This window comes from Taudactylus pleione, unplaced genomic scaffold (assembly GCF_031769625.1).
Source record: "Taudactylus pleione unplaced genomic scaffold, aTauple2 ptg000907l, whole genome shotgun sequence".
NCBI classification, from domain to species: Eukaryota; Metazoa; Chordata; class Amphibia; order Anura; family Myobatrachidae; genus Taudactylus; species Taudactylus pleione.
Genome location: NW_028285308.1, coordinates 280,001 through 305,693, shown reverse-complemented (window position 1 = coordinate 305,693; position 25,693 = coordinate 280,001). Strand labels below are relative to the sequence as shown.

The window sequence follows — 25,693 nt, the reverse complement described above, 5'->3', positions numbered from 1 at the left end:
ATGGGAGAAACACTAACATGAAGGCAGCAAAGATATTCACAAAATGTATGTGCCACTGTGCTGGTCTGTCCCAGAGGGCAGAGGTCAGCCCTGCCCTCCCAGAGGTCAGTGTGGGGATCGCTGCGGGCAGAGGTCAGTGTGGGGATCGCTGCGGGCAGAGGTCAGTGTGGGGATCGCTGCGGGCAGAGATCAGTGTGGGGATCGCTGCGGGCAGAGGTCAGTGTGGGGATCGCTGCGGGCAGAGGTCAGTGTGGGGATCGCTGCGGGCAGAGGTCAGTGTGGGGATCGCTGCGGGCAGAGGTCAGTGTGGGGATCGCTGCGGGCAGAGGTCAGTGTGGGGATCGCTGCGGGCAGAGGTCAGTGGAATCTCACCTGCTGTGCACTCGGGGAGCAGGGAGAAGAGGGGGTTTCCCGTTTGGTCCCAGTTGTGAAGTCCCCAGACGGCGTCTGTAAGACAGAGAACAGATAAAATGCAGATTACAGAAGTACAGTATGTTACTCAGGGGGTCACAACGTAATATTTGGGACTTAGAACTGATGCACTATTATGATTCTACTAGAAAGTGCTTTTCTACCAAACACCAGTAACAACCCAGGAATGAGTAATTTATATTGCCCACTCCTATAATACATCGCAATATATACCATACATAAGGAGCGTCACTGATTGGCGACGTTACACGGTATAGACATGGAGTACAGAATGGCGGGAGAGACGCTGCTTAGTATCACTGCGTCACAAGTGAGACAGTTCTCTATATTACCATTTCCACGTGCGTTTTGCGAAGGCTAGACAACACAAACATTCACTATATATAAATATAAAAAAGGGAGACAATCGCTGGCTACCCAGCTGTTGTAGAACTACAAGTCCCAGCATACTCTGGCAGAAAGCCTGAGAGGTACAGGTTTCTGCAGCATAATGGGAAAGACGGACAACAACATAAATGTGAAATAATAAACATTATCCAGAGTTCTTCAGGGTTAGTCTCTGCCTTATGCACTAATATCAAACTAACAAAGAAAGGAGATCAGCTCCCCTGGACCCCTACAGCTCTGCCCACACAATAAGGAAGGGGCCCAAACCTCTACCACAGAGGGGGGTATAGTAAGATCAGAGGAATGTTTGGGGTGAGTCGCTGGCATAGTGAGAGGTCTGAGGGGTATATGGGGTGAGTGGTGGGGGGCAGGCATAGTGAGAGGTCTGAGGGGTATATGGGGTGAGTGGTGGGGGGCAGGCATAGTGAGAGGTCTGAGGGGTATATGGGGTGAGTGGTGGGGGGCAGGTATAGTGAGAGGTCTGAGGGGTATATGGGGTGAGTGGTGGGGGGCAGGCATAGTGAGAGGTCTGAGGGGTATATGGGGTGAGTGGTGGGGGGCAGGTATAGTGAGAGGTCTGAGGGGTATTTTGGGTGAGTGGTGGGGGGCAGGTATAGTGAGAGGTCTGAGGGGTATTTTGGGTGAGTGGTGGGGGGCAGGCATAGTGAGAGGTCTGAGGGGTATTTTGGGTGAGTGGTGGGGGGCAGGTATAGTGAGAGGTCTGAGGGGTATTTTGGGTGAGTGGTGGGGGGCAGGCATAGTGAGAGGTCTGAGGGGTATTTTGGGTGAGTGGTGGGGGGCAGGTATAGTGAGAGGTCTGAGGGGTATATGGGGTGAGTGGTGGGGGGCAGGTATAGTGAGAGGTCTGAGGGGTATTTTGGGTGAGTGGTGGGGGGCAGGTATAGTGAGAGGTCTGAGGGGTATATGGGGTGAGTGGTGGGGGGCAGGTATAGTGAGAGGTCTGAGGGGTATTTTGGGTGAGTGGTGGGGGGCAGGTATAGTGAGAGGTCTGAGGGGTATGTGGAGCGAGTGGTGGGGGGCAGGTATAGTGAGAGGTGTGAATGGGGCAGGTATAATGAGTGATCTGAAGGGTATTTGGGGCAACTGGTGGGGGGCAGGTAGAGTGAGAAGTCTGAGGGGTGTTTGGTGCGAGTGGTGGGGGGCAGGTATAGTGAGAGGTCTGAGGGATGTTTTAGGGCAAGTGCCAGGAGGGGCAATAGTGAGGACTAGGGGTGCTCAGGGCGAGTGGTGGGGGTGCAGGTATAGTGAGACATCTGAGGGGTGTTTTGGGGAAAGTGACAGGAAGGGGAGGGGGTTATAGTGAGAGGTCTGAGGGATAGGGGTGTTTTGGGACAAGTGGCAGGAGGGGGTTATAGTGAGAGGGCGGAGGGGTATTTTGGGGCAAGTGGTGGTGTGGCAAGCATAGTTAGAGGTCTGGGGGGCGTTCAGGACGAATGGCAGGGAGGACAGGTATAGTGAGAGGTCTGAGGGGTGTGTTTTGGCAAGTGACAAAAGGGGGAGGGGGTTATAGTGAGACATGTGAGGGGAGTTCAGGGCGAGTGGGGGGTGACAGGTATAGTGAGAGGTCTGAGTGGTGTTTTATGGCAAGTGACAAAAGGGGAAGAGGGTTATGAGATGTCTGAGGGTGTTTGGGGCAGGTATAGTGAGGTCTGAGGAGTGTTTGGGGCGAGCAGTGGGGGGGCAGGTAGAGAGATGTCTGAGGGTGTTTGGGGCGAGGGGCAGGTATAGTGAGGTCTGAGGGGTGTTTGGGACGAGTAGTGGGGGGGGCAGGTAGAGAGATGTCTGAGGGTGTTTGGGGCGAGGGGCAGGTATAGTGAGGTCTGAGTTGGGAGTTTTGGGGCGAGTGAGGGCATTTATACTAAGAGCTTGTGGGATCTTTCTTTTATTAAATGTATTGTAGCAACTTACATTTCGATGTGGCCCTTTTGAAGGTTAGAGGGCCTCACGTGTGGCCACTGAAATGTATCAGGTTACTATTAATAGGTTCTCAAATTGTCCCGTCATAGGTGCCGCTGCCGGCAATACCTGTCTGAGCCCCGAGTTCCAATGTGGCCCCTGGTTTCAGTTTCCGGGAGCCACAGGCGCACCACACACTATGGGGGAGAGGCATCAAAATTTGGGGAGATGAAGTGGAGAGAGATGAATCACAAACCAATCAGCTCCTAACTGTCATTCTTCAAACACAGCTTTTAAAATGACAGACGCTGATTGGCTGGTGTTTTCTCTCTCTCCACACTATGATATATCTACCACTATAATCTATACATACGGATGACGACGTCGTCCCCTTACCTCTGGAATTCACTGCTCCCCCCTCATCCCCCCTCCAGCGTTGTGTCCTCCTGCAAGGATAGAGCTCGGGCTTTCCCACCTCGTACCTCTCCGACCATTTGCATCAACACACGATATAAACTCGGCAGCGACACGACAGCTGCCTCCCACCTGCTGGAGAGCCTCAGCCTAAACCGGGGCGACACGGAACGTCTCCTAAACCGGGCTCCAGGCAGCGTCAGCAAGAGGGGAGCCTGCGCACAGGCAGGACCGTCACAGATGCTTCAGCGAAACGTATATAAAGAAGCAGTCTGACCCCTGCTACATAATGATCGCTCATGAAACGTATAGCGCAAGGATGGGAAACGCCAACCAAAGCTCTGTCTCGTGTTTCACGCTGGTGTTTAGGCATAAGGCGAAGTTTCCCGTTCATGCTCCGCCCTGTACAGTCAATTCCATGAGATTATTTCACATACTGTGCTGATGCTTGAACACGTACATATATGATCTACAGTATATAACACGCTAAGGTTTCCTGTACATCACACAGCAGTGCACATAATTCTCACACACAACCTACAAGCTGCACAATAGTTACACAAAATAATGATCACTCGGTGATACGGCAAACAGCGGTGAGTGTGGAGCAGCGAGCGATGGACAATGAAGACAGTTCGCTATACAGCGGCATCGCACTAGACATCTATCGGACTGTTGGTCAGTGCGGGCAGCGACGGTTCTCATGTCAGGATTCCGCCACTGGGGCGCTGGGGTTTCCACGCCAACTGACAGCTAAAAGCAGGAAAGTGTGACGAGCAGCCAGAAGCACCACACAGGGAAAGGTCTGCGCTGTTGTGCATTAACACAAACGTCACACAACGCACCACATAAATCCACAAACGTTCCACAGGACCAGGTCATGAAGCATCGGGCTAAACAAGAACGTGGCTCTACTGGGAACAGACTGCATGTTACATTCCGTGTTACAGCCATGTATGTCCAACTGCGTGCACTATAAGTATGCTTAGCATGTGAATGCTAGCTCACACGTGATGTACATGCTACACATGTGGAAACGCCTCACGTGCACAAACACACACAAATGTGTTGCTTGCCTTCTTGGAGTACACGGTGGTCTTCAGTACCCCCGACTTTCCGTATCCGGTGGGCGGCCCACTTAGCGCGACGCTGCTGGCCCCTGGCCGCTTCTTGTTGGCCAACAGGAATGGGTTTTCACTGAAAAGTAGGGGCTGGCAGTCCACAAGCACCTCCTCCTCCGACTCCATGTTACTCAGGGGGGTTCCAGCCTCCCCCGGCTCAGGGGAGGTCGGAACAGCTGGGAGTGGTGAGGCAACCGGAAGGGCAGGAAGGCAAGATGGGCCATTGGCTATGACTGTAGGGACAGGGTGGACAAGGGCCACAGGCACCGGGACTGGAGAGTAGGCCGAATCCATTCCCAGAGGGAGCTGCAAGATCAACAGGTGCAAAAGGAGAGAAGGGAGGGAGGCAACAAGGAGGGGAGGGGTGGGGGGGAGGGAGACGACAAGGAGGGAGGGAGACAACAAGGAGGGAGGGGGGGAGGGAGGCAACAAGGAGGGAAGGGTGGGTGGGAGGGAGACAACAAGGAGGAGAGGGAGACAACAAGAAGGGAGGGGAGGAGGGAAACAACAAGGAGGGAGGGGAGGAGGGAAACAACAAGGAGGGAGGGGAGGAGGGAAACAACAAGGAGGGAGGGGAGGAGGGAAACAACAAGGAGGGAGGGGAGGAGGGAGACAACAAGGAGGGGAGGGAGGGAGACAACAAGGAGGGGAGGTAGGGAGGGAGACAACAAGGAGGGGAGGGAGGGAGACAACAAGGAGGGGAGGGAGGGAGGGAGACAACAAGGAGGGGAGGGAGGGAGGGAGACAACAAGGAGGGGAGGGAGGGAGGGAGACAACAAGGAGGGAGGGGGGGAGGGAAACAACAAGGAAGGAGGGGAGGAGGGAAACAACAAGGAGGGAGGGGAGGAGGGAAACAATAAGGAGGGAGGGGAGGAGGGAAACAACAAGGAGGGAGGGGAGGGAGGGAAACAACGAGGGAGGGGAGGGAGGGAGGGAGACAACAAGGAGGGAGGGAGGGAGACAACAAGGAGGGGAGGGAGGGAGGGAGACAACAAGGAGGGGAGGGAGGGAGGGAGACAACAAGGAGGGGAGGGAGGGAGGGAGACAACAAGGAGGGGAGGGAGGGAGGGAGACAACAAGGAGGGGAGGGAGGGAGGGAGACAACAAGGAGGGGAGGGAGGGAGACAACAAGGAGGGGAGGGAGGGAGACAACAAGGAGGGGAGGGAGGGAGACAACAAGGAGGGGAGGGAGGGAGACAACAAGGAGGGGAGGGAGGGAGACAACAAGGAGGGGAGGGAGGGAGGGAGACAACAAGGAGGGGAGGGAGGGAGGGAGACAACAAGGAGGGGAGGGAGGGAGGGAGACAACAAGGAGGGGAGGGAGGGAGGGAGACAACAAAGAGGGGAGGGAGGGAGACAACAAAGAGGGGAGGGAGGGAGGGAGGGAGACAACAAGGAGGGGAGGGAGGGAGACAACAAGGAGGGGAGGGAGGGAGACAACAAGGAGGGGGGGAGGGAGGGAGGGAGACAACAAGGAGGGGAGGGAGGGAGACAACAAGGAGGGGAGGGAGGGAGGGAGACAACAAGGAGGGGAGGGAGGGAGGGAGACAAAAAGGAGGGGAGGGAGGGAGACAACAAGGAGGGGAGGGAGGGAGGGAGACAACAAGGAGGGGAGGGAGGGAGACAACAAGGAGGGGAGGGAGGGAGGGAGACAACAAGGAGGGGAGGGAGGGAGGAAGACAACAAGGAGGGGAGGGAGGGAGGCAACAAGGAGGGGAGGGAGGGAGGCAACAAGGAGGGGAGGGAGGAAGGCAACAAGGAGGGGAGGGAGGGAGACAACAAGGAGGGGAGGGAGGGAGGGAGACAAAAAGGAGGGGAGGGAGGGAGACAACAAGGAGGGGAGGGAGGGAGGGAGACAACAAGGAGGGGAGGGAGGGAGACAACAAGGAGGGGAGGGAGGGAGGGAGACAACAAGGAGGGGAGGGAGGGAGGAAGACAACAAGGAGGGGAGGGAGGGAGGCAACAAGGAGGGGAGGGAGGGAGGCAACAAGGAGGGGAGGGAGGAAGGCAACAAGGAGGGGAGGGAGGGAGACAACAAGGAGGGGAGGGAGGGAGACAACAAGGAGGGGAGGGAGGGAGACAACAAGGAGGGGAGGGAGGGAGACAACAAGGAGGGGAGGGAGGGAGACAACAAGGAGGGGAGGGAGGGAGACAACAAGGAGGGGAGGGAGGGAGGCAACAAGGAGGGGAGGGAGGGAGGCAACAAGGAGGGGAGGGAGGGAGGCAACAAGGAGGGGGAGGGGAGGGAGGCAACAAGGAGGGGAGGGGAGGGAGGCAACAAGGAGGGGAGGGAGGGAGACAACAAGGAGGGGAGGGAGGGAGACAACAAGGAGGGGAGGGAGGGAGGGAGGGAGACAACAAGGAGGGGAGGGAGGGAGGGAGACAACAAGGAGGGGAGGGAGGGAGACAACAAGGAGGGGAGGGAGGGAGGGAGACAACGAGGGGAGGGAGGGAGGGAGACAACAAGGAGGGGAGGGAGGGAGGGAGACAACAAGGAGGGGAGGGAGACAACAAGGAGGGGAGGGAGGGAGGGAGGGAGACAACAAGGAGGGGAGGGAGGGAGACAACAAGGAGGGGAGGGAGGGAGACAACAAGGAGGGGAGGGAGGGAGACAACAAGGAGGGGAGGGAGGGAGACAACAAGGAGGGGAGGGAGGGAGACAACAAGGAGGGGAGGGAGGGAGACAACAAGGAGGGGAGGGAGGGAGGGAGACAACAAGGAGGGGAGGGAGGGAGACAACAAGGAGGGGGGGGGGAGGGAGACAACAAGGAGGGGAGGGAGGGAGACAACAAGGAGGGGAGGGAGGGAGGGAGACAACAAGGTGGGGAGGGAGGGAGGGAGACAACAAGGTGGGGAGGGAGGGAGGGAGACAACAAGGAGGGGAGGGAGGGAGACAACAAGGAGGGGAGGGAGGGAGGGAGACAACAAGGAGGGGAGGGAGGGAGGGAGACAACAAGGTGGGGAGGGAGGGAGGGAGACAACAGGGAGGGAGGGAGGGAGACAACAAGGAGGGGAGGGAGGGAGACAACAAGGAGGGGGGGGAGGGAGGGAGACAGCAAGGAGGGGAGGGAGGGAGACAACAAGGAGGGGAGGGAGGGAGACAACAAGGAGGGGAGGGAGGGAGGCAACAAGGAGGGGGGGGAGGGGAGGGAACAAGGAGGGGGGGGAGGGGAGGGAGGGAGACAACAAGGAGGGGAGGGAGGGAGACAACAAGGAGGGGGGGGGAGGGAGACAACAAGGAGGGGAGGGAGGGAGGGAGACAACAAGGAGGGGGGGGGAGGGAGACAACAAGGAGGGGAGGGAGACAACAAGGAGGGGAGGGAGGGAGGGAGACAACAAAGAGTGGAGGGAGGGAGGGAGACAACAAGGAGGGGAGGGAGGGAGGGAGACAACAAGGAGGGGAGGGAGGGAGACAACAAGGTGGGGAGGGAGGGAGGGAGACAACAAGGAGGGGAGGGAGACAACAAGGAGGGGGGGGAGGGAGGGAGGGAGACGGGGGGGGAGGGAGGGAGGGAGACGGGGAGGGAGGGAGGGAGACGGGGAGGGAGGGAGACAGCAAGGAAGGGAGGGAGACAACAAGGAGGGGAGGGAGGGAGACAACAAGGAGGGGGGGAGGGATGGAGGGAGACAACAAGGAGGGAAGGGAGGGAGACAACAAGGAGGGGAGGGAGGGAGGGAGACAACAAGGAGGGGAGGGAGGGAGGCAACAAGGAGGGGAGGGAGGGAGGCAACAAGGAGGGGAGGGAGGGAGGCAACAAGGAGGGGAGGGAGGGAGACAACAAGGAGGGGAGGGAGGGAGACAACAAGGAGGGGAGGGAGGGAGACAACAAGGAGGGGAGGGAGGGAGACAACAAGGAGGGGAGGGAGGGAGACAACAAGGGGGGGAGGGAGGGAGGCAACAAGGAGGGGAGGGAGGGAGGCAACAAGGAGGGGAGGGAGGGAGTCAACAAGGAGGGGAGGGAGGCAACAAGGAGGGGAGGGAGGGAGGCAACAAGGAGGGGAGGGAGGGAGGCAACAAGGAGGGGAGGGAGGGAGGCAACAAGGAGGGGAGGGAGGGAGACAACAAGGAGGGGAGGGAGGGAGACAACAAGGAGGGGAGGGAGGGAGGGAGACAACAAGGAGGGGAGGGAGGGAGACAACAAGGAGGGGAGGGAGGGAGGGAGACAACAAGGAGGGGAGGGAGGGAGACAACAAGGAGGGGAGTGAGGGAGGGAGACAACAAGGAGGGGAGGGAGGGAGGGAGACAACAAGGAGGGGAGGGGGGGAGGGAGACAACAAGGAGGGGGGGGAGGGAGACAACAAGGAGGGGGGGGAGGGGAGGGAGGGAGACAACAAGGAGGGGAGGGAGGGAGACAACAAGGAGGGGGGGAGGGAGGGAGACGAGAAGCGGGGGGAGGGAGGGCGGGAGACAACGAGAAGGGGGGGAGGGAGGGCGGGAGACAACGAGAAGGTGGGGGAGGGAGGGCGGGAGACAACGAGAAGGGGGGGGAGGGAGGGCGGGAGACAACGAGAAGGGGGGGCGGGAGGGAGACAACGAGAAGGGGGGGGCGGGAGGGAGACAACGAGAAGGGGGGGGAGGGAGGGAGACAACGAGAAGGGGGGGAGGGAGGGAGACAACGAGAAGGGGGGGGAGGGAGACAACGAGAAGGGGGGGGAGGGAGGGCGGGAGACAACGAGAAGGGGGGGGAGGGAGGGCGGGAGACAACGAGAAGGGGGGGGAGGGAGGGCGGGAGACAACGAGAAGGGGGGGAGGGAGGGCGGGAGACAACGAGAAGGGGGGGGAGGGAGGGCGGGAGACAACGAGAAGGGGGGGGAGGGAGGGCGGGGAGACAACGAGAAGGGGGGGAGGGAGGGCGGGAGACAACGAGAAGGGGGGGGAGGGAGGGCGGGAGACAACGAGAAGGGGGGGAGGGAGGGCGGGAGACAACGAGAAGGGGGGGGAGGGAGGGCGGGAGACAACGAGAAGGGGGGGGAGGGAGGGCGGGAGACAACGAGAAGGGGGGGAGGGAGGGCGGGAGACAACGAGAAGGGGAGGGAGGGCGGGAGGGAGACAACGAGAAGGGGAGGGAGGGAGGGCGGGAGGGAGACAACGAGAAGGGGAGGGAGGGAGATAACGAGAAGGGGGGGGAGGGAGACAACGAGAAGGGGGGGGAGGGAGACAACGAGAAGGGGGGGGAGGGAGGGCGGGAGACAACGAGAAGGGGGGGGAGGGAGGGCGGGAGACAACGAGAAGGGGGGGGAGGGAGGGCGGGAGACAACGAGAAGGGGGGGAGGGAGGGCGGGAGACAACGAGAAGGGGGGGGAGGGAGGGCGGGAGACAACGAGAAGGGGGGGGGAGGGAGGGCGGGAGACAACGAGAAGGGGGGGAGGGAGGGCGGGAGACAACGAGAAGGGGGGGGAGGGAGGGCGGGAGACAACGAGAAGGGGGGGAGGGAGGGCGGGAGACAACGAGAAGGGGGGGGAGGGAGGGCGGGAGACAACGAGAAGGGGGGGGAGGGAGGGCGGGAGACAACGAGAAGGGGGGGAGGGAGGGCGGGAGACAACGAGAAGGGGAGGGAGGGCGGGAGGGAGACAACGAGAAGGGGAGGGAGGGAGGGCGGGAGGGAGACAACGAGAAGGGGAGGGAGGGAGATAACGAGAAGGGGAGGGAGGGCGGGAGGGAGGTAGAGCATCATAAGAAAGAGGAGCATAGTGTAGCTTCTGCCTGTGAGACACCACATCGGGATACAAGGTCACATCACACACAGCTCAGAGCAACAATACACAAACTTGGTCTCATAAAGTCACCACAAACCGCTGTTCTCACTTATTCTACATATCAAAACCGGGCTCCAACTTTCCCACAGCGTAGGAGAATAAGGCCCCTATAGCCGCAGATCCATGGCCCCCTTACTAATATATATACTACCGTCCTCCATAATCTCTTCTGTACAGATACAGCCATTATCTGCGACACAACAGGGTTATATATAGAAGCCGCTGACATAACCCCTATTAGAGGTCACCTAAGCCATCCGCCCAAGAGCTGGACATTACTTACACTGAGCCGTATACCATGAAGCAGAACTGACATCAGACAACGCCGGCGAGGCCACCTAACCACAAATATAAAGTTACTAACAGGACCCTGACCTGGAGCGAGATCATATAATGCCTGCCCTCTGTACATATCAAGCATCCCTATAATACCACCGCTTCCTATTACACGGAGAGGCTGCATTACTCACGATTGTCCCTATAACATACAGACAAACACGGCATAAAACCGCAGAAACGGACTTTCAGGACATGGGCCATGATTCCGCCAGGTGTCTGGAGACATCTAAATGATATCCGGCCATTCAGGTGCACACGCAGGAAAACCTCAGCCAGCACTTCTGTCTATAGCCCACCCCTGTCCTCTATAACATATGTCCAGGAGCAGCGAGGACAAAGCTCAGGAGGACCCCTGACACCCTACACAGACACTGATAGAGGAGGATCTGTAATCAGCCGTCACTACTGCAGGTATACAGGCAGCCCCATGCCCCAGGGCACAGCAGGAGAGGACAGATGGGGAACACACGGGGGTACTCACAGCTTCCGAGGTGCTAACTGTCCGTCTATGTCCTCACACTACTTCACCGAGAGGGTGGTCAGAAACTACAGCTTCCAAAAATAGTGTGAGGAGGAGGAGGAGGAGACCCCCCCTGTGATTCAGAGGGGCCTGGAATGGCAGCTGTGAGACAAGATGCAGGAATAGAACCTGACCCAGGGAATGACACATTCACAGAAAAGCACCACATTCCACAGCCCATCCCCCCACCCCAAGTGCCCACAGCCCATCCCCCCACCCGAAGTGCCCATGGGGAACACACAGCCCATCCTCCCACCCCCAAGTGCCCACGGGAACACACAGCCCATCCCCCCACCCCCAAGTGCCCACGGGGAACACACAGCCCATCCCCACCACCCCAGGTGCCCACGGGGAACACACAGCCTATCCCCACCACCCCAAGTGCCCACGGGGAACACACAGCCTATCCCCACCACCCCAAGTGTCCACGGAGAACACACAGCTCATCCCCCCACCCCAAGTGCCCACGGGGAACACACAGCTCATCCCCCCACCCCAAGTGCCCACAGGGAACACACAGCTCATCCCCCCACAAGTGCCCACAGCCCATCCCCCCACCCCAAGTGCCCACGGGGAACACACAGCCAACCCCCCCACCCCAAGTGTCCACGGGGAACACACAGCCCACCCAAAGTGCCCACGGGGAGAACACAGCCCAGCCCCCCACCCCAAGTGCCCACAGGAAACACACAACTCATCCCCCCACCCCAAGTGCCCATGGGGAACACACAGCCCATCCCCCCCACCCCAAGTGCCCACAGGGAACACACAGCTCATCCCCCCACCCCAAGTGCCCACAGGGAACACACAGCTCATCCCCCCACCCCCAAGTGCCCACAGCCCATCCCCCCACCCCAAGTGCCCACGGGGAGCACACAGCCCAGCCCCCCACCCCAAGTGCCCACAGGAAACACACAGCCCATCCCCCCATCCCAAGTGCCCACAGGGAACACACAGCTCATCCCCCCCACCCAAAGTGCCCACGGGAGAACATACAGCTCATCCCCCCACCCCAAGTGCCCACAGCCCATCCCCCCCACCCCCAAGTGCCCACGGGGAGCACACAGCCCAGCCCCCCACCCCAAGTGCCCACGGGGAGCACACAGCCCAGCCCCCCACCCCAAGTGCCCACGGGGAGCACACAGCCCAGCCCCCACCCCAAGTGCCCACAGGAAACACACAACCCCATCCCCCCATCCCAAGTGCCCACAGGGAACACACAGCTCATCCCCCCCACCCCAATTGCCCACGGTGAACATACAGCTCATCCCCCCACCCCAACTTCCCACAGGGAACACACAGCTCAACCCCCCACCCCAAGTGCCCACGGGGAACACACAGCCCACCCCCCTCCCACCCCAAGTGCCCACAGGGAGCACACAGCCCATCCCTCCATCCCAAGTGCCCACAGCCCATCTCCCCACCCCAAGTGCCCACGGGGAACACACAGCCCATCCCCCCACCCCAAGTGCCCACAGGGAACACACAGCCCATCCCCCCACCCCAAGTGCCCACGGGGAACAGTAACTAACGTCACAGTGGTTTGGTGCAGGTGGGAACATCAGGATTTCTGACTGTGCTACAGGTTATAATCCATACAAATTTACTTAGACCCGCCTGGTCCTGCCACATCCAAAATGGCTGACTCGCCCTGACATGTCCCAAAGAGCCGCAAGGTCCCACTGAGACCCCAAAGTCATCAGTCTATCCCACATGGGACCCAATATCTGCGCACATCACTAGCTCAGACGTTCACATTGCGTGTCCCTAATACTAATACTGTTTAGGTGTCATGTCCACGTCAGGACATGGCTAATGAGACCATCCTGATGAAGTCACATCGCAGCGCTTAACTGTACCAGTGTATTGCCACATACCGTCCGTCTACCGGCACCGCGCCACTCCATGTCAGAAACTGGCTCACAATTACCCCCTTGTGATCACAGATGAAAGGACCATTCCCCACATTTTAAGCGGCAGGACTTTCCCAAACATTGCGCCCGTCAATAACCGCAGTAAGATACCCGGTGTACATAGGACAGGAATAAATCACTTTCACGTGTTGTGCGGTGCCCCCTGCCCACTCACTCTGTTCCCTTTGGGTAGGCCACTGCTGGGGAGCGCTGCCAGGGTCTTGTAGTCTAGTTTCAGGGGCTCAGTAGTAGTAGTATCATATTCCTGAAAGTACAGAGAAGATCATTAAACACCGGTGAGGAGACAAAGGGAAGGATCCTGCACAGACCGGTGCCCATAGAGGGCGATTCAGCCTCAAGGGACCCCCGGGACCCCCATATCAGATGTGACGTATCTGGGATTCCCATTTCTATACAGTGTATGACAGATAAAACACATATACAGACACATTCCTGCTGGAGAAGCAATGCACATTTACTTGTACACATTTACTGGGCAAGAGTTTAAAAAAGAACATTAATGAGATTATTCACGTAACTCCTGTGCCACATAAGTATCCTGTATCCTCTGCCCGTCTTACACCGTATGAGCAGGTTTTATTACAGGGGGTGGATAGCGGGGAAGAGTTCTGTACCATTACGTCTACGGACAATAAATAATTAAATCTATTCTCATTTTAGCTCAGTGCAGATGAGTAACAGTGAGCAGAAAACCTTCAGGTCTTACTTCATTATTTCAAATGGATTGTAAGCTCCTAGGAGCAGGGTCCTCCTCCCCACTGTCTCACAGCCTCTTCTCTAGCACTTCTATGACAGCCTTCACCTTCCCAGCTGTACTGTGTATGGAGAATTGTGTTGCTAATTGTTACTTGTATTCTGTTTATAATATGGTTACTGTATTGTAATGTAATGTTCTGTGTACGGCGCTGCGGACCACTTGTGGCGTCCTATAAATAAAATGTAATAATAATAATAAAATAAAAGTAATATAATGGTCACCACAGTGCACATCCGTCGTTCCCCTGCAGGGGGCGTATTCACACTAAATGCTGGAGAATGTTAAAGAGAGACAACTCGCACCTACAGAACTGAGGAGAGGGGGCATATTTCCCTAATCACGTCAGACCCACATGGCCAGATTAACTTCTGACGTCTAATATGTTGCCAGATACATTACCTCCTGCAATCTAAGCAGATACATTGGTCTATTATCCATATCTTACATCATTAGACAGCTGACTCGAGTTCTATGTATGGAAACTCTTACTGATGATTACCAATGTCATTTTTATATAAGGCTATTTGCATTTTGAGTTTGCTGGTCCTTTAATACAGTCTTCCGACCAGTGAAATTACCACAGTTACCGGTGACTAGGCGGTTCCTCACCTTTGTCTCTTCTTCGAGGAGCCTCGTAGCCTCCTCCCGCTGTCTACGCATGTTCTCCTTCAGAGAGACAGGATAGTCAGAGCAAGCCACAGGAGCCGAAGCCACGCACAGAGACAGGAGAAGAGTCAGAGCAAGCCACAGGAGCCGAAGCCACGCACAGAGACAGGAGAAGAGTCAGAGCAAGCCACAGGAGCCGAAGCCACGCACAGAGACAGGAGAAGAGTCAGAGCAAGCCACAGGAGCCGAAGCCACGCACAGAGACAGGAGAAGAGTCAGAGCAAGCCACAGGAGCCGAAGCCACGCACAGAGACAGGAGAAGAGTCAGAGCAAGCCACAGGAGCCGAAGTCACGCACAGAGACAGGAGAAGAGTCAGAGCAAGCAACAGGAGCTGAAGCCACGCACAGAGACAGGAGAAGAGTCAGGAGACAGGAAAGGGAATGCTTACAGAGGGAGGCAGGGGATGGATAGGCCGCAGAGCGCTTCAGAGTGTACGGGATGGGACCCGGATGACATGGGAGTGCGAGAAAGATGGGAGAACGGGGGGGACCAATGGGAGAAGGTTAGGTGCAAAGTAAAACATGAAGCTGGAAGGAGCCCGGGAAAGAAACAAGAAGTGAAACATTCAGTGAGCTGGAAGATGAGGAAGAGAAAACGTGGGCAGCTGGGGGCAAGAAGACTGGATCGGGGGGGTGGATGTGACCTCTGTAACTTCCACATAAAGTTATAAGAAAATGACAACAAGGCTGCTCACAGGTAAAAAGTAAAAGAAAAAAAAATTGGGAAAGCTGGTGGTGTAGCGAAGTATGGCAGGAATTTGGGGGTTGATCGTCCTTAGGAAAATATAGTGCAGCAGTAATTTGGGGTGGGCCGATAGCCCTTAGGAATATATATTACCGCAGCAGGAATTTGGGGGCGGTGGGCCCTTAGGAATATATATTACCGCAGCAGGAATTTGGAGGCGGTGGGCCCTTAGGAATATATATTACCGCAGCAGGAATTTGGGGGCGGTGGGCCCTTAGGAATATATATTACCGCAGCAGGAATTTGGGGGCGGTGGGCCCTTAGGAATATATATTACCGCAGCAGGAATTTGGGGGCGGTGGCGCTTAGGAATATATATATTACCGCAGCAGGAATTTTGGGGGGGGGGGGGGTGATAGCCCTTAGGAATATATATTACCGCAGCAGGAATTTGGGGGGGGGGGGGGGGTGATAGCCCTTAGGAATATATATTACCGCAGCAGGAATTTGGGGGGGGGGGGATGATAGCCCTTAGGAATATATATTACCGCAGCAAGAATTTGGGGGCGGTGGCGCTTAGGAATATATATTACCGCAGCAGGAATTTGGGGGCGGTGGCCCTTAAGAATATATATTACCGCAGCAGGAATTTGGGGGCGGTGGCCCTTAAGAATATATATTACCGCAGCAGGAATTTGGGGGCGGTGGCCCTTAGGAATATATATTACCGCAGCAGGAATTTGGGGGCGGTGGCCCTTAAGAATATATATTACCGCAGCAGGAATTTGGGGGCGGTGGCCCTTAGGAATATATATATTACCGCAGCAGGAATTTGGGGGGGGTGATAGACCTTAGGAATATATATTACCTCAGTAGGAATTTGGGGGCGGTGGCCCTTAAGAATATATATTACCGCAGCAGGAATTTGGGGGGGTGATGGCCCTTAGGAATAGATAGTTCGGCAGGAATTTGGGGGGGTGATGGCCCTTGGGAATAGAAAGTTCGGCAGGAATTTGGGGATGACCGTTATAGAACAGCAGGAAGGATGAGGAAAGAGAAAAATAAAGAACTAAAAGGTGCCAAGAGTTTGCGGTTAATGAGCGATGTGAAATGCGCAATGATGGAAACTTCCCTAAGTCTCTATATAACAGACCCATTTATCTGTGGTGGGTGATGATAGGTCACTATATAAGCTGCTGCTACATCAGAGGTTCCTAAACGCGGTCCTCAAGTCACCCCAACAGTCCAGGTGTTAGAGATAGCCATGATTGCACAGGTGGTTAAATCTAATTGACTGAGGTACTAATTAAGTCACCTGTGGTCCAGCATGGATATCCTTAAAACCTGCACTGTTATGGTGCCGTGAGGACAGAGTTTGGGAACCTCTGTGCTACATGATGAGATGAGCTGTTCAATGATTCTCTCACCACTTTCTCCACGTCCTCCTTCTCCCATTTCACCTCCCGAACCGTCTCCATCTCCTGCCAGAGGAAGAGGCCGTCACCATTGGTCACAGACAGCGTATGTACAGTTACCACCCGTCTTACCCCAAACTCACCTTCTGCAGTCGTTCCGTCTCCTCTGGGCTCAGATCTCTGTCTATGGAGGAGATGCTCTCCATACTGTTCTTCCTACCGAGGCCGGCAGCAAAGGGGTTGGCGATCACACCAGGAGAGGCCTGGAGATGGAAACAACAGGAGACGTCAGATGTGAGGCTCTACGTGTTGTACCTTGCTCTACAACTAGAGGGCGACACACACAGACCTTACTGTGAAAACTACCCAGTCACTGAATTTGTAACCCCATCTGTGGGGGACACTGGTAACCATGGGGGGGTGTAGGGGGCGCTGTGAGGCGCTGGCACATTAATCTTATCTTGATTGCTCCTAAGCCCTCCATTCTGCATCTCATCAGCCCCAAAGGAGCCATTAAGAATCAACCAATAGGACCGTATACACTAAGAGCCACACTCCGAGTGCACAACACATGGTGGGAGCCTGGTGTCCCCCAAATGGACTCAGGAACAGATTTAGCAGCGAGCGCCTAAAGCCTACTTTTCTTTATCGTCCTATGTGGGTACACTCCCGACCATGGGAACATTGCAAAGCTTGTCTAGGGGGGCTTAGTCACAGCTGTGACCATAACGTTCTGTCCACAACTGGTGTCTCTACCCGCTGGGGCTGAGCAAGTAAACATCCTTGATGGATGCGAGAAATCCATCTTGCTCCTCGGCATTGCTGATGGAACGGAGGGACTCTACCCGGAATGTGGGGACTCACAGGTGCACAGTCAGAGACTTGAGGCTTAGAACTGGCGGCAAACACAAGTGCGGTTTCTGAGTCGAAAACACAGTGGAATAAAAACCTGAGGCCTTCATGGGCTATAACTCCTGATCACAGTAACAACTGAATGGCCCATTGGAAGCCCAGGGTGGAGGTCCTGCAGGTGCAGCCTCTTCCTAGGACATCTACACACCGAACCGAAGAGGTTGTCACTAATCCTGAAATCTAAGTAGATGGGCTGATACCACAAACTTGCCTAGGTGGGGATGACCGCTCGTTGGCAGGCTTGATGCTGGGACACCTACCTCATTGGTGCCCGTCACGATCCTGACTCATTTTTCCCATATTCACCTGTGTTTTACGTCGGCGGTGTTGTTCCAGCTCGCGCTGTGACCGCACACCACTCCCGGATGACGCAGAGGTCCGCCTGCACTGCACATCGCATCCAGCTGGCTATGAGGTCTGTCCACACGGTTCCTGCTGTGTGCTCTCAGTGTGTTACTCAGCATGCTAGCACCCAGGCTGCACACCTGAGTACCCTCCAAAACTCTGTATGGGCGCAGCCATGTTGGATTCAGTCACCTGACTCTCCTCCACCACTCAGAGTGCTGCTCCCAGACCATCTGATCGCAGCATCCAATCCCAGGAGATCCACCCCTATAAATTCCATTTGCCAGTACAATGTCGCTTTTGCTGAAGTTACAGCTCCGTGCTGAGATCCCAGGTACTCTGTATCTGAACGGTTCCAGTCCGTGTGATTCCAGTTTAAAGTTACAAGTCTCCATTCCATCTGTGCTCCAGTCTGGGTTATCCACTGAGGCTTGTTCCTAACTACAACCATCGGCCCCAGCCGATATCTCCAACCATCGGTCCTAAGACCTCTGCAATTCGCCCTGGCATGCTGTCACTCAACTTCTGGGCCACATACTGACTGATGGCCGCCCATTCTTGCCTAATCAATGCTTGAAGTTTGTCAGAATTTGTGGGTTTTTGTTAGTCCACCCGCCTCTTGAGGATTGACCACAAGTTCTCAATGGGATTAAGGTCTGAGGAGTTTCCCGGCCATGGACCCAAAATGTTGATGTTTTGCTCCCCGAGCCACTTAGTTATCACTTTTGCCCTATGGCAAGGTGCTCCATCATGCTGGAAAAGGCATTGTTCCTCACCAAACTGTTCTTGGATGGTTGGGAGAAGTTGCTCTAGGAAGATGTTTTGGTACCATTCTTTATTCATGGCTGTGTTCTTAGGCAAAATTGTGAGTGAGACCACTCCCTTGGCTGAGAAGCAACCCCACACATGAATGGTCTCAGGATGCGTTAACGGTTTCTGACATCTGGGAAACAGATGATGCACAGTCTGCTTTTTAGTTATTTTAAGCAGAGACACCGTGGGAACAACAGGATCCACTGAGTCCTCAAAGTTCAAAGCCTGACAGATTACTAAACTCACCGTCTGACATCCTGGGAGAGACGTCCTCCCAGCCCTCAGGATCCTCCTCACCCTTCCCCACCAGAGAGGTCCAATCAGACTTTCCTTGGAAAGCCAAATGCGGAGCTTCCCCCGACACTTCTGGAGGCAATTAGCAAGCGAGCGTTGCCTCATACAGTCTGCCCAGCAAATAATCCACTATGGCCATATTCTTCTGCACAGACTCAGGGGGGGTCCACGAACAACCCTGTGTGTCCTGTTGTGACAGTGGATCTGGTGATGAAGGGATGGGGACAGCACTGTGAGGTTGAAACAAGATGTTGCAAAAAGTTAATAAACAGCAACAGACAGACTCAAATACCCAGGCAACAAGGCAGAGTCCCTGCAGGAGAAAAGAAACCCACTACCCAGCAAGTGCTCAGCATTAATACTGCAGGGGGTGGGCAGCTCGAGGAAAGGAAGAAAGTCCCTTCCTGGCAGCTAAACTAGGGTGTGTAGCACAGCAGTAATCATCCCCTGAAGCGTCCCTGTGGGATATGGCTGGTGGGAAAAAGCCCCAGGAGGAGTAACATGGAAAACTCCACCCCAAGGGCACCGACCAGGAATGGCCCGATAGCTGTCGACTGGACACAAGTTAGCCCATGCCAGGCCATGGTAGGTGCCCCACCAGCCTTCACCATGGCGCACGGAGGTCCAGCATGCAGGACACGACCACAGAGGGGGAAGACCACTGCAAGCCTGTCACAATGGCAGTGAGAGGGATCACACAGAGAGAACTCTGCAAACCAAAAAGGAAACGAACATGCAATAAAATCAAACTTACAAGGCGGCTCCTGCACACACAAAAACTACTGCCCAGCTCCTAGGGAGCAACATTTACATCTAATTCCGATTGGCTCCTTCGTGCCTCCTGTGATGTTGGGGTGGAGGGTTTATTAGCAAACGAGATTAACTGATGTGCCAGCTCCTCACAGCGGCCTCTATACCACCATGGTTGGCAGAGTCACCCAGAAGGAGGAGAGAACTAGCTGCAATGTTATAAGGTGAGAGTGTAGAACGTTACTGGACCAATCAGAGGGGCAGATGTATGACGCTCTGGGTAGTGATACTGTGGAGAGTGATAAACTACCAGCCACTCAGCTCCTAACCGTCATGTTACAGGCTTTGAAAAATGATAGCTGGGAGCCGATTGGTTGGTCAGTTATCACTTCACAGAGCTTCACACATCTGTCCCAGAGTAATCGATGGAAACGTCCTAGTCAGAATAAACTGCAGTTCTTACACTCTGCACAAAGTGCCCTCTTCTGTGACCACCCACCCACCCCACTTTCCAGAGTAATTCCTGGCGTCAGGCAGGTACCGTAAGCTGGAGGCGGAGTTACCAGATAGAGGGGGAGGGGCATATCACATCTCACCTCTATGGAAGCGGAGGACAACGGATCGAATCCATCACACACCAGGATGAGGAGGGTGTCACCCACCCCTCGCAGAGCTTGCACCGCCTCCGTGTGAGTCATACCCAGCAAGCTCTGCTGATTCACCTCCAGGATCCGCATGCCGACCCTCAGCCGGCCGTCACGGGCGGCCGCCCCGGAGGAGCTGACCTGGGAGAGGGAGACAGGATGAACGCATTGGATGGATGGAGGCTGCACTCAGGGGGGTTTCGTGTTATGTGAGACATGGAACCTACCTACATGCATACATACATACTTCTTATTACCGATTTTACTGCGGTCTACACACGGAGGACATTATGGTGGGAAAGTACTGAATGAGAAATAATGGACTGGTAGGAACCATACAAGTTACCATTTCCTCTCTGCGCCCAGATTACTAGCAAAGTCCCCATATAATCTCTCTCCTCCATCACCTACAGCCCCGTGTCACTATTCATATTTATCACCGTCCGTTACATTGAATGACATAAAGAGAAACAATTTACACTTACAGATGTTACATCACCTCATACATCTAGCCTCAATACGCCAACGCAGCGCGAGATGCCTGCTGCAAGTGAGCCGCCAGGTCCCGTGCTACTCTGCTAGCGTCAAGCGTCTTTTTTTTTTTTTCACCGAAAATGCATCCAATTCACAATGCAACAAGGACGCACCAGGAGACTGCGCTGATTGTGATAGGAGACACTTGTCTGTATATGAACCACAACAGAATTTGGAATTGTCGCACTGTGTATACAGATTCAGGGGCTCAGTGGGCTCAGTGGCACACAGATATACGGATGTGTCCTCTTGTATCTTTGCCGATCATGCTGCAAACGTGCGCAAGCATCGCGCCATCAGCCTCGGCCACCACGCTACACCATGACGCGCTGCGTTCGCACCATGCAATCCTATGGAGTCGCGTGTACCCGCACAACCGGCAAACATGCAAGAGGGCATCTGTGCAAGTCTCACATAGCACATTACTCGGCACAGTCTCGTGGTGCGTCCTCGTCACATCACACTGCGCCTTAGACGCATTTTCAGCAAAATAAGACGCCTGGCGGTAGCAGAGTCTCATGTCACCTGGCGCACTGAGAAGGGCTTATTAGCATGACAGCAGCACAGATGTGTAAGGACACATCAGTATGTTTCATGTGAATGATCTGTGTTTCAATCGGGTTGGGTACAGGATCCCGGCGGTCAGAATACAGACGCCTGAAGGTAAGTAGCCTAACCCTAGCAGACCACCCCCTGCAGCCTAACTCTAACCCACCTTTCCCACAGCCTAACCCTAACCCCACTGCCTAACCCTCCCCCTAGCCCTAATACTTACCCTCGGTATGGCAGCAGTCAGAGGATTTTGAGCACCGGCGTCCCGACCGTTGAGCTACTGACTACATCACTTACAATCATGGTCATTTAATGTTTATTGATAAGATGCCATATTACCCCAGCCATTACATTCATATTCAGGCCAATTCTGTATCGTCCATAGACCGCTGCGCAGACATTAGAGGGTCATGTGTACGCAACGCTCCTCCCTTCCTCCGTTCATGGCACAAACAGTCTTTGGGGCACTTACCTTGGAGATAAAAACTCCCTCATCGGTAGGATCTAGAGGGTTCCCAGGGTGGCCCTTGGCGCCCCCACGAATACTGATGCCCAATTTCTCTCCAGGAGTCTTCACAATGCAGATTTCCTGCGGGAGACACACAGATGGCGGTGACGCAACGAAGCCGGAAGTGTCTATCGGGACTGCGCGGAAGGTGGCGCTTTCGCCTGATCCAGCAGTACAATGGTGCAAAGTGTACGTCAGACCATGAAGCAAAATCAGGGCGCGAGTGCTGACATGACATCGGGGGTGTGGCCAGACAGTTACCGCACACATTAATAATAACCTGAATACCTATATGTTTAGTTTCTGCTATAAACACAAGTCTCCATATTGTACGAGTGAGGGCTATTGCCCTTTAAATTATTCTGAGAGGAAAGTTGTGGCCTAATACTGGAAAATGGCTGATTTTGTTGGCAATTGCACTTAGTGGATGCATCCAAGTATTGGAGCCCCATGCAGCAGCCAGGTGGGGGCCCGTACATTGGTTCCCAGACATTGCCTTCATTTTCACCACAGAAAACTGCTGGGAAGACTAGAAAAGAGCGGGAAACTGAGACTTTGAAGGAGCGGTGTTTGTAATGAGGCGGGGCTACATGTGGTGGACACAGAACCTGACCAGTCACTTCATGCAGCTTTATTCAGTGTCTGGAGAGGATTCCCTCCGTGTTACCCCATCACATACCAGTCCTGACTGGACATGTGTCTACCCGTGTAATGCCTCTATGTGACCCACCAAGTGTCCCTCCCATGATCACCTATAACATGTGTACAGTACAGTGCGATACCTGCATGCCCAGAGGAGGAGGGTCTCTCCTCACCAGCAGGCGGAGCTCCGGAGCCGGGGAGAGCAGAGCTTTCACAGCTTCCTGGTGAGTGGCATGTCTCAGGTCCATTCCAGCCGCCTCTAAAATCCGGTCTCCGACCTGGAGCCCACTGCGAGCGGCCACCCCGCGGGGGATCACCTGTGCGGCAGAGGAGGCACCGTTACCACAGAACATCCAGGCGCATCTGCCCAGTAAGAGCTTTCAGCAGACACTGAGGAGATGTATACACAACACAGAGGTCTCACCTTCGAGATGAAAACACCAGGTTCACGGATTCCAAATGGGTGACTGGAGTGGTCGCTGCCGCCCACTATGCTGAGTCCCAGAGGTCCTCCTGCTTTCACCAGACAGATCTCCTATAACAGGACAAACACTGCTCATTTCCCGGTGATACAGGTCCTATATAAGAAACATGGCCGACATCTGCTCATCTATACTCTATGTACCCGTGTGGCCTGGAGCTCCTCCTGCTGACATGCAGGTTTTATAGGCCAAAATGTATCCCCCCCCAAAAAAAATCAAATGGAAAAAATTAAACCCCCCCTCCCCCCGACTGCAGCCACATCTGCCGGAGAGGGTTAGGGTTAAGATATTTACCAACAGGTGTCGGCATCCTAAAACTGTTGGGATGCCGGAGTTGGAATTCCGACAGCCGGGATCTCATACCCAAGCGCTCGCTCTTTAGTCTACAACGGGCCGGAACTCGCTATGGCTGACTGTGCCCTGATGAACTACTGGTGCAACCCTGGCACTGACCTTCCCTCCGTTCCCGTTATTTATGGTTTTAATCCAGTTCAATGTGGTTGAAGAAGTGTCACCTCAGTGATGTCCAGCCTGTCCTAGAGAACAGTGCACACAGCTCCAGGCCAGAGCTCGGAAGCCATCTGTGCCTCACCTCAATAGGAAACTCGTCCTCCATTGTCTGGCTGCAGTGGTTCCTCAGAGATCCCGCGTCCTCTTCGGCCTCACCGTTCTCACTCTCTGCTGGGGGTGGCGGCGATCGCGGCCGAGCTCTGTGCAATGACGGAGAGGATCTTGGGTCTGTCCCGGCCCCTGGTTGGGGTGGCTCTCTCTTCACCAGCAGAGTGATAGTGGGGGAAGTGCTGGTAAGCAGGGCTACTGCCTGATCATGCCTGGCTTCTGTCATGTCTACCCCATTGATCTAGAACAACGTGCAAAGCCAGAGGGTCAACCGCACAATCCTGCCAGCCCTATGAATTCACCGCCCGCTACCCACCTCCTATAATCTTCACAGTCTATAATACAGTAAGAGAGGGAACAATCCCTACAGATTTCGGCACTGGCCAGTTGGCTGGTGAATGCCAACATCTCCATCTAGGACCTGCTTGTGTTGTGTGAAGACAATTCTGACCCACATCAGTTCCTTTCCTCTGCGTTACAGTTGCCTGCAGACTAACGGCCACTTGTTGTGACCAATAAGCCGGCCAGAGCCCTTTGCAGGCCGGCGGCATGGAGCACACACACAGAAGTCAGCACTGACGAGGCAGTATCCACTCTTACCACCGGTTATAACCAGGGTAACTCCTCACCGAGAGACAGGGTCCCACCACCAGAAGAGAGAGCCGGATAGGAGCATGAGAACAGGGATCAGCTTAGAGGTTAGGTTGGTAGGGACAGGTCACAGAGGAAGAGACAGAAGACAGACGACAAGCTTGGAGAAGGAAGAGATGGTTAGCCGGATTAGAGAGGACACGCACAGATCACATTTCAGAGAGTGGCCATGATCTTTCCCTGGACCCACAACAACTACAGACAGATAACATGTACTTTACTCCAGCTTCTCTACACATGGACACAGAAAATCCTGGCTCCCCCCCAAACAAGCTGAGTAACCCACCTTGGCTGCTGGCCTGCTCTAATTGGGGGGGGGGGGGGGGGGGCACAGAACCCCGATTCTGTTGCACAGAAGCAGGAGAACCCTCACTGGTGATTTCTATACTACAAGGGACGTATGCCCATCATAAATACCATCTCACACGAGTCACCCAACGTACCACGGCTCCTACAGGACTGCACTAATCTGTCAGAGGCTATTCTGAGAGCGACAGCTCAGAGAGGAACACAGCAATGACGCAGCGCGACAGACATTTATTACAATCGCACGGCGGAGAGAACCAGAGACGAAGGCTACTTACAGACATGACCCGGTCTCCAACCCTAAGGGTCCCGTCTCGATGTGCGGCTCCCCCTTCTGCTATCCGTGAGATGAATATACCCTAGAATTAGAAGGGTACCGTTAACTGGGGCGATATTACTGCGCTCTGCCCCCCAGTCTCTTCCCCATTACACAGAAAAGTGACACAGACAGGGACGCACAAGATGTATTCATGCAAATACTGAGCCTCGTGTTCTGCAGACTGGACGGAGCCTCCGTCATCAGCCTTCCCAAAATACCCCAATCCCAGGTCTCAGGACTACCGGAGTGGAGGGAGCAGGTGTCATAACAGGAGGCGGCTATTTTCAGCCCCCAGACCCTTTCACTGCCTGAGGGACTCTGCAGCAACACACGAAGCACACAATGGATGTGACACACTGGTTCAGCTAAAACCTAAGGGTGGAATTCAATTCTTTTCTCGCGCCTGATCTCCTGTCTAAAGCGACAGGAGATCGCGGAGCGAGATTCAATTGATTAGAATATCTCGCCCAATGAGGTCGGATTTAGCCGCATAAAATGGCTACACCCGACCAAAGTGCTCAATCGCGAAAAGTTGCCATTTGGGTCAGACTTCGCACATTTCAGAGATGAAATGCCGGCACTGGCAACTGATCGCGCACGACAGGAGAAACAATTGAATAGCTCAGTTGGACGCGTAGGTGGCTGCAAACAATTGAATTCCACCCTTAGTGTACACAACGGGGACAGTAAGACTAACCACAGCATCATACAGCCGACACAATGGTCAGGATCACGCGGCATCACACAGCCGACGCAATGGTCGGGATCACGCGGCATCACACAGCCGACGCAATGGTCGGGATCACGCGGCATCACACAGCCGACGGAATGGTCAGGATCACGCGGCATCACACAGCTGACGGAATGGTCAGGATCACGCGACATCACACAGCTGAGGCAATGGTCAGGATCACGCGGCATCACACAGCTGAGGCAATGGTCAGGATCACGCGGCATCACACAGCTGAGGCAATGGTCA

General features: G+C 55.1%; 1 protein-coding gene across 10 annotated transcripts in view; it reads right to left on the bottom strand.

Moving 5' to 3' along the window:
* The window catches only part of SCRIB (scribble planar cell polarity protein), a 233,147-nt gene that overhangs the window by 58,825 nt on the left and 148,629 nt on the right, over positions 1-25,693 (bottom strand). For 6 of the 10 annotated variants that reach the window (XM_088459378.1, XM_088459384.1, XM_088459385.1 and 3 more), the window contains 12 exons: positions 24,674-24,754; positions 23,413-23,679; positions 22,763-22,873; positions 22,479-22,655; positions 21,661-21,777; positions 20,055-20,243; positions 16,488-16,607; positions 16,357-16,410; positions 14,188-14,244; positions 12,976-13,065; positions 4,227-4,577; positions 373-447 (listed from right to left, as the gene is read on the bottom strand). In XM_088459378.1, coding sequence (XP_088315504.1) covers positions 373-447; positions 4,227-4,577; positions 12,976-13,065; positions 14,188-14,244; positions 16,357-16,410; positions 16,488-16,607; positions 20,055-20,243; positions 21,661-21,777; positions 22,479-22,655; positions 22,763-22,873; positions 23,413-23,679; positions 24,674-24,754 — 1,689 coding nt within the window. The remainder of the gene's footprint in view (positions 1-372; positions 448-4,226; positions 4,578-12,975; positions 13,066-14,187; positions 14,245-16,356; positions 16,411-16,487; positions 16,608-20,054; positions 20,244-21,660; positions 21,778-22,478; positions 22,656-22,762; positions 22,874-23,412; positions 23,680-24,673; positions 24,755-25,693) is intronic. The other 4 variants (XM_088459387.1, XM_088459388.1, XM_088459379.1 and 1 more) reach the window with 3 other exon arrangements.